General features: G+C 45.8%; 1 protein-coding gene across 1 annotated transcript in view; it reads left to right on the top strand.

Annotated features, from left to right (window-relative positions):
- Positions 1–7,076, top strand: part of PIDD1 (p53-induced death domain protein 1) — a 23,125-nt gene extending 16,049 nt beyond the window's left edge. Inside the window, exons 13-17 of the mRNA XM_014522239.2 lie at positions 944–1,067; positions 2,278–2,396; positions 2,816–2,923; positions 4,378–4,574; positions 5,461–7,076. Coding sequence (XP_014377725.2) covers positions 944–1,067; positions 2,278–2,396; positions 2,816–2,923; positions 4,378–4,574; positions 5,461–5,698 — 786 coding nt within the window. The 3' untranslated portion in view covers positions 5,699–7,076. The remainder of the gene's footprint in view (positions 1–943; positions 1,068–2,277; positions 2,397–2,815; positions 2,924–4,377; positions 4,575–5,460) is intronic.
- The last annotated feature ends 2,020 nt before the right edge of the window (positions 7,077–9,096 follow it).

Raw genomic sequence — 9,096 nt, 5'->3', positions numbered from 1 at the left:
TGTGTGTGTATGTATGAGAAGGGGCCTGGAGTGAGCATGGACACCTGTCTACTAGGAGCTGGCCAGAGAACAGCTTCTTCCCTGCAGCTGTCTGGTACAATGATTTCCTGCCTAGTTCAACATGCTGACTTATAGGTTAAAGCTATACTGCCTTGATATAATCCTCCAGCCTGGCCAGACCTTGTTATTGTCCTTCAGTATTGAAAAGAAATACCCCTTTAAACACCTGAAAGGAAATTTCCCCTCTTGAATACCTGAGCCAAAATTATGGCCCTACTGAAGTCAATAACAACAAAACCCTCATTGATTTCAGTATTTGAGGATTTTACCTCGGACATTTTTTTTCCAGACAAAAATGTTCCTCCTGTTTGGTCCCAAAGGGTTCACTGTGTGATGTTATAAAAGCACATTGGGAGTGATGCAGTACACAATGCCTTTATGAAACAAGGGCTTATAGTCTTAAGACATTTGCCTGCTGTCCTCCCATGGTGAATCTCTTGCTTCTGCTAGGTGACATTGCAACACAAGGGTTTTATGGGGAAAATTTCACCCTGCTGCTAAACATTAAGGGAGAAGTGGGAGAAGATAGTATCCTAATTGTGGGTAGGTAATTGACAGGTTAAAAATCACACCCCAAACATCACAGTAACAGTGAATGAATTTTTAGCTGTTGACTTACATTTTATCATGAATCTGTTTGGGGATTTCACTGAGCTTGGAAATAAAACAGAAGGAACCACATGATTCTGAGCAGCTGATTTCTCTGCAGTAGGTTGTATTTTTAGGGCAGTGTTGGGAATTTTTTTTTTGTTTTAACTCTTTGAAAAATCTTTTTCTCCCTTTAGACTGCATGAGAGATGTCATGGGCATAGCCCTAGTGGAGACAGGCTTTGCAAATATTCCTCATCTACCATGCCACTCATGTTGCTTCCATCCCTGGCAGGTTGATCCAGTTCTGAAAAAGCTTCACGACCGATACCGAGGACCAGAGCCATCAGACATGGTAGAGATGTTTGAGGGAGAGCAGTTCTTCGCAGCCTTTGAACGAGGCATCAATATTGATGCAGGTATGGTGGGGCTATGTTCTATTTCCCACTCCAGTTCTCTGCTAACAATGGTCATTTCCTTTTGCATTCACTCAAATGGTCTCAGGGGACATCGCTTAGGACTACTGCTATCAAACATCAGCAGTACAGCTCTACATGGCCCAGTTTCTGAGAATCAATGAGATGTTGGCACAGCTTGTTTTTAGTGCTCAAGTTTCCCTGTGGAATCACTTCTTCTAGGACCATTGTCTCTTCATCTACTGAGAGTCTATGTACCACAGATGGCTATAATCTGGTGTGATTAATAGGTTTAACTGAAGGTATAACCAGCTCTGTCCTCCCACTGGGGTCTCTGTTACTGGAAAGGAACAAAATCTCTTCAGTCACCTCAAGAGTCCATTTTTGATATATCATATATACAATGCCATCTCTGCTGGGGGACATTTCCTGAAACAATTTGGTACAGAGAGCTGCCTTTCTAGAATTTAAATATCTGTCTCTCTCTCCCTCACTGATTAGTTTTCAGGAGATGTAGAAGATGGAAAAAGGAACAAATCTACAAAGCTGTATCTTTGGGCATCAAAATGGCAAGAGCTTGTCACAGCTGCAAACTCTGAGCCAGGATCTGATTTCTGTTACACTGGTGTGACTCCATTGAAGACAATAGAGTTGCACTGCATTTGCAGTGGAATACATCAGAGTCTGGCCTACAGCCTTTGCTCCCTACCAGACACTGTAGCCTAATCCAAAGGGACCCAGAGCTCTCAAGGTTGCCCTTTTCCATAGGCATTTGGGAAAGATGACTACAGGTGTGCCAGTCTTAATGCTACATATAATGCCTTCCTTTTCATCTTCTCTTTCATTCATATTTTTTCCCACTGTGGAAACAGAACAGAGCTGAAATCACTTATTTTGTGTTCTCTGGAGTTATTTTGTAGTGGTTTTCCTCACTTCATTGATCTGTTCCTTGGAAGGGCAGGTGCCCTACTTATGCCTGGCATTTTTCCTTCTGTTTTCATTCCTAGGAACTTGTCCTCTTTCTGCTGGCCATTTTGCTCCTTCTCCCACATGATCTGCTTTTTCAACAGCTGGAGGGTGGCAGCCCCCCTTTCCCATAAGGGGCTGAGGTTGAGGCCTGACGAGTGGGAGGAGCTAGGTTCTATTCTGGAAGGTTGCTGGTGAAGGGGACATGCTCTCCTATGCATTTATGTCTGAATTTTCCTGACTCCAGACCGCCCAGACTGCATGGATGGCCGGCTCTCATTCATCTTTTACTCCCACTTAAAGAACATGAAGGAAATCTACGTGACCTCTGCAATGGATAGGAAAGACCAAGCTGTGAAAGGCCAGGTGAGCATAGACCTTCTTCCCTCACCCTTATTTCTTTTTTTACCATCATCACCTTGTACACGCTGCGCTTTGTCACAGCATCCATTCTAGGGACTGACCCATAAATGCAGTGACAGGAGAGTGGAATGAATCCAGGGTGTTGCCTGTGGTCGTCTGATCTTAAGTGTCTGCCATTAATGGGTGATCTTTAAGCAATAAAGGAGGGGCAGCTGGACTTTGTGTTACTGTAATCAGAGTGCAGTCAGACTGCAGTGGTGCTCCAAATGGGAACTGAATGGTATCCTGTCGGGACCAAGTTGAAGATCAAATGTGAAACTCTTAACATCTTCCTTCCCAATCAGAAAGTACAAATTACAAAGAAGCATGGCTTCTGGGATGGTGTTTGGGTTCTTATCCTGTCCTCTCCTTTGCCTGCAAAGGTCTCCTTCTATCGAGGAGCAGTTCCAGAGAATGTGCCCGAAGATGCCAGCAGGAGGAGGAAAGGGCCTGATTCCCACTGGCTGGCTACTCTGCCAATCAAACTGCCTGTGAGTGTCTTTGTCTCCTAAATACAGGGGGGTATTTATGCCTATCCACTAAGCTTGAGACTGTCCTACTTGGCCTTGTGAATAGGAGTAGACAATGGAGAAGCAGAGATGTCTACTTAAAGCATGTGGTGGACAGGGAAAATTTTTGTGTGTGTCTATGTGTGTGTGTGCACGTGTGAGAGAGAGTGTATGTATGTGGGCCAGGAGAGGTATGGGATGCACTCACATCTTGAATGTGTAAGGTAGTGTTATGGTGAGGTCACTTGAAGATTATCAGCCCCAACTGCAGGAATCATTTAAAAATCCATTATATTCCCCTGGACACTTCCTATGTGGATGTGCATCTGTGTGCTTTCCCTTCTTCTCCCAAGGAGATATGTACACAAATAAAAAAGTACCTGATCACTCCCTTCCCTCTAAACATCCATCTTCCTGCCTTGTTCCATTCACAGAGATGCTGTAGTCAGTGGTGGCCAACCTGCATCATGGGCATCATAGTTGGCAAAGGCAGCCTGTGTATGTCTCATGGCAGATGAAGGAGGGAACAGGCTTCACAGAGTCAGATAGGGCAGGAAGCAGAAAGCAGAGCAGCAAATTGGGCAGGGAGTACAAGGAAGGAACCAGAAAGCAGAACAACAGTTCAAGAAGGGAACACAGGGCTGGGAGCAGAAAAGGCAACCTATAGGACAGGGGAAGGGGATCAGAATGGCATTTGGAGGGTACAGGACTAATTTGTGGCATCTCTGCCATAAAGGTTGGCCCCCACTTCTGTAGTCCAAGGCTGGTCTTGATTACAATGGCAAGTTGCAGAGAACTGTCATGTGGTTGGGTCTTTTTGGTGTGGGAAGGGTTGATTATTTTTTCCCCCTCTGAATGAAGGAACTAGAGGGGGAGAAGAAAACTATCTAGAACGAAGGAAAGTTTTTGTCTTGCATGCAGATCCCTTGATGATCAGCTTTGTGAGGAAGGGAAAAGTCTAGTACGTGGCTGTTCAATGGAGTTATGATAAAGCCACCGTGTTCAAGTGCGCTGCCAGGAGCCATTTATCCTTAAAGGCAAACAGCCAGCCAGCCCAGGCAAGTGTCAGAGTAAGGAAAGTGGTCTTGTACGGTGGACTTCTGTTTCTATAGCCTTGACTTGGGGTCTAGACCAAGTGTTGTCTCTTAACAATGAAGTAAGTGAACTCAAGAGACAATTGTTAATGAAAGATGGAGAAAGAAAGAGTCTGTGAGCTGGAAATGTGGGCCTAGAAGGTTTGGCTTTTTTCAGAGGTACCAAACACTCACAGCTCTGGCTGTAGTGGAAATTCAGGCTGTTTGGCACTTTTGACAGTTCACCTCCTTGCTCAGAGTGGGGAAGTAAAACTTGGTGTTGGAAACTAAATGAGGTGGGGCTGTCCCTTTAAAAAGAAGCTGTCTTAACAGGGGGCATTTCTGTCCTTTTCTACTCAATAGAAACTGAAATTGCGCCAGGGTGATCCCTCAAATGGCTTCTCCTTTCCTCCTCTGAATCTGGGGAATGAAGAGACCGGCTACCTGACGCAAGCTAATCTGCTTAGCATTGCCAGGCGCATTGGAGCTGACTGGCAGACCATTGGCTTGAACTTGGGGCTGACTTATCAGCAGATTGAACGGATAGGGTACAACAACAGGTGAGGTGTGTGTGCAGGGATCACTACAGTGACCCTTCAGCCTAGAATGCTACCAGCACTGGGACATCTTGGATCAGGCTGGTCAAAAATTTTCCCTCATATTTTTCTTTTTCTTTTTTTTTTTTTTTTTTGCTTCACAAAAAGCATCTGCTTTTCATGGAAAATCCTTATTATTTTTTGTTAGAAAAAGAGAGATTCTGCCTGAAAAATGGAGTAGTTTGATTTGGAGATGTTGCAGCATCTCAAAGGAATGACAGTTCAGATGCTTAGTATTCCCATCTCCTTTATGGGTTGGGGTCTCAGGCTGGACCATTTGAGTGTTCATGTAATATTTCCTCCTGCCATGAAGGTAGTGTAAGGAGGTGCTCAGCTTACAGAGGGCTAAGACCCAGTTGCAAGTTAGGGGTTAGGAGTCTGCATGGCTGGAAGGCTGAGCGCCAGCTGCAACCGATGACCAGTAAATGAGGGTGGAGCTAAAGAGCAGATTAATAGCTCCAGGAGCAGAGGGCATGGAGAGAGAGAGAGGAAAGGAGGCTGGTGTGCTAAGGGAAAAGCACAGAGTCGGGGTTGCCCCTTTCTGGGTCTGAAGAAACACTACAGTTTGGGTTTTGTTTGCTATTTGCATCCTTGCTTATTTTATGGTTTGCTTTATTTGCTGTGGGGACAAGGTTGCTCCATGTAAGATAGATTGATTGGAAACCTAAATTCAGAGCTGACTGGCCTTAATAAGGAATCTGGGTAAGTGACCTGCTTACAGGTATATTGTGGTGCATCGTGGGGGACGCAATTTGGGTTTTAGGCCTGGTCCTGCACTAAAGTAAATGTCCTATAAAGTACTGGCCAGGCATGGTGGCTTTATGATTTCTGTGCTTCTCGTTCTCCGCAGGGAGGACCTGGACAGGCAGATCTTGAACATGTTATTCTCCTGGGCCCAGCAGAACTCTGAGGACCAGAACTGTGTGGAGAAGCTGGTCATAGCCATGAAAGAGAGTGGCCGCCAGGACATTGCTGATGAGATTGAGGCTATTATTGACCTGGGGAGGCAAAAATACAGAGAGTCCATCCGTCGGGTAGGGCTGGACCAGGGAAGCAGCACTGAAGACTCTGCAATAGCTATGGTGTAGCAGCCAGCAATAGGAACTCTGCTTCCTACTGTGGTTTCCTACCTTGTGCACTGGATAACATGGCTACTCTGACGATTCCCAGTGGAGTGGGTGCTGTGAGCACCTACTGCTGATCCACTATGCTCTGCTGAGACTATGCTAGTATGTGATTTCTGTGAAGTTCACACACCCCAAGTCTGTATGTATTTCAGCATATGGAAAAAGACCTCGGACTGTCATACCCTGAGTTCGGGGATTCTGGCTTTAGGTTTTAGAGACAAGGAGAAACTCAGAGCCTCAGACACTGGCATTTAAATAATAGAGAAAATAGCTCTTAACATTCTTTTGTTGCAATATATATTAGAGGTGCACTGATTTATTGGTGCCATAATAGATTGGCACTGATAAAAGGAAATTTAACGTTATCAGCTATTGACTTTTCTGGCCAGTGTAGCCAATAATGTCACCGATAAATATAATATGCCTTCTGGCCGGGGCCTCCAGATGCCACACGCATGCACATGGCCAGGAATACAGCCGGGCAGTGTGGAGAGCAGCACCCTGCCAGTAAGTCTGTGGAGGGGAAGGGACATGGGAGAGGGAAGGGGTGTGGGCCAGGCAGATTGAGTCCCCCCGGTCAGGGGCAGGGGCTGGGGATGGGGGCACTGCCCAGCCAGGACAATGAATGGGACCCTGGGCTGGGGCAGGGAGTGGGATGAAGCTATGGGGAGCTCATCCAAGGGGTGTTGGGGGAGGAGTAAAGGGGGGCAGCTCCCAGCTGTTGTGTGCAACCATGGAAGAGGCATGGGGGGGCATGTGCCCCCCCGATTTATGCATGGGGCGAGGGCAAAGGCAGGCAGCTCACTACGGGCTTAGGGCTCTCTATCCTGCTGCCTTTGCCCTGGAAGCTGTGTGCTGGCCTCAAATCCCCTGCTCACTCATCAGTAGTGGGGGCAGCAAACTATGCCTCCCACTGCTGGGCAGGCAGGGAACATGCAGCCAGCGCCCCTTCCCTCGCAACAAACTTACCAGATGGACCCAGCTCCTCTCCATGCTCCCAGACTGTGCTCCTGGCCACCTGCATGCTGCACTGCAGCTGTATGCATGCATGGATCATTTATTAGTCACATCAGCCAAAAAAAGCCCATTGCTAATACAGTCAATTTTCCTTATTTTGGTCCTGATCAGATATGGGACCAATGTATCAGTGCACTTCTAGTAATTTTTTCTCATTTATTCTGCGTACCCCCTACAACCTTTTTAAGTACCCCTAGGGGTACACATGCCTCCAGTTGACAACCACTGGGTTAAAGGATCCGTATTGGCCAACATGCCTGGTGAATAATCAGCTATGTCTGTTCACCAGAGCGCCCCAAGGAAAAACAAGGACCAGCTCCTCCGAGACCAATTTAGGCTGGACATAAGGAAAAATTTCTTTACTGTCTGAGCCCTCAAGACCTGGAATAGACTCCCTCCAGAAGTGGTCCAGGCACCTACTCTGGACTCATTCAAGAAGTGTTTGGATGCTTATCTTGCTGGGATCCTTTGACCCCAGCCGACTTCCTGACCCTGAGGCAGGGGGCTGGACTCGATGATCTTCGAGGTCCCTTCCAGCCCTAACGTCTATGAAATCTATTGGTATTGGCCAAGAAAATCTTTATTGGTGAACCTCAAGTATATATTTATGAATAACTTCTGCCTAAACCTGCATTCTGCTGATGAGTTGGGATCTGAGCTTTTCTACACCTCTCTGTAGTGTATGTCTATTTGGGCCCTGGCAAATGTTACATTTATTGCACAATTAATGTGTTAATTATGCAATAAATTGTAATATGTCACATGTTCAGCTAACTTAATGTGTGATAAACTGGCAAGTAACCACAAAGATGTTCTACATTTAATGTAATGTGGAACACCTTTGCTGCTGCTTTGTATAGCACTTATTAATTTGAATGTGTCGCATGCAACCCAGCATCTGGCTGCACAGTGTAACTTCAGATGTCTCTGCATGGGGCACTGATGCTTCAGTGGGCAGCTCCCAAGTCCCCAGCTGTGCAATTCTCAGCAGACATTGAGCCAGCTGCATGCAAGCTGGGGTCTGGGGAACTCCCCGTCCACAGCTTCCTGCACCCTAGCTTGCGTGCAGCCAGCTGCACACCCTAGCAGATGCACAATTCAACCTAAAGATTTTTATCCCAGATCCCAACACATCCTGCCATGTCAGAGTTTGAGTGTCTGGCATAGCAGGGTGCAGAATTGTTGTGATTCAGGATAAAATTCCTCAAATCCCATCATACAGTTAAATTTAATGTCTGCCAGGGGCTTTTGTGTTCCAATGTTTGATGCAAATCTGAAGAGGGAATCCCCCTGTACTACCTTTTTACTATGATCCTGTCAGCTCTCCCCAGCTAAGAAGGGCAAGATTAGGTCACTGGCTTGGTGGGGGATCTATAGTTACCTAATTTAACTGCCCCTATGGGCACTTTACAGTCTTTGAGTTGGAGAACTCAGTGGAGAAAATTTTTACTTTCAGCTGTTTTCCCCATCAAAAAAACAATCAATCTTGAAATGTGGCTCTCATGAGGTCCCTTCCAGCCCTAAACTTCTGTGAATCTGTGTCAAAGAAAACTAGGCAATTTTGAACAAAATCAAAATTTTCATATTCAAATATCTATTTTTCATCAAAAACTCTACTGAAGATTTTTGCCCACTTCTCTCAGGTGCTGTGGGTGGGAGGTGATGTGTCTTTTAGAAGATATGTGAGCTCTAGCAGCAGCAGCTTAGATTCCTTCCTACTTCCTGCAGAAAGGTAAGAGCCATAAGCCCACTGTCTTGGCCACATTCTGGCTTGGATTATAAATTATGCTTTGTCTTTTGAGGGGAAGCTTCCTTTGCAGTTTCAAACCATATCCCTCACTTCCCATCTTAAACTGGACTCTGCACTGGTAACTATGCTGTGTTTCAGCCCAGGGCCAGCAGCACTCATTCCTGTGCAGCAGCATTTGTAGAATACTTTGGGATGAACAGCACAACATCAATATGGTGTTTTCAAAGCTGTCGGCTATAAAATAGGAGATACTGGATCAATCATCAGTCTTCCCAATCTAAACATCCTATAAGCAACTATAAAAGTCCATTGCCTCTTGACTTCTTTGCCATTGATTCTTGACTTCCCCTCTCCTCCAATCCATCTCATAATGAGCCTGAACTAATGCCCCTTAGGATCAACGGGAGACTGTACATCCCTGTACTTTTAAGAGTGGCGCATTGAGGACTGTTTTGGATTCAATGCATTCCGCTCCCTGAGCATTACTTGAAGGGACACTAATGGCTAGAAGATCATGCATCTGTCTGAAAATATTGTTTCTTCTGTGGTCACAGATAATGCTGTGGCTAGAAGGTAGAAAAAAGCAATGATT

Source organism: Alligator sinensis, unplaced genomic scaffold (assembly GCF_000455745.1).
Source record: "Alligator sinensis unplaced genomic scaffold, ASM45574v1 scaffold950_1, whole genome shotgun sequence".
Classification (NCBI taxonomy): domain Eukaryota; kingdom Metazoa; phylum Chordata; order Crocodylia; family Alligatoridae; genus Alligator; species Alligator sinensis.
Note: the sequence above shows the minus strand (reverse complement) of the source record. Positions and strands in the feature narration are given on the sequence as shown.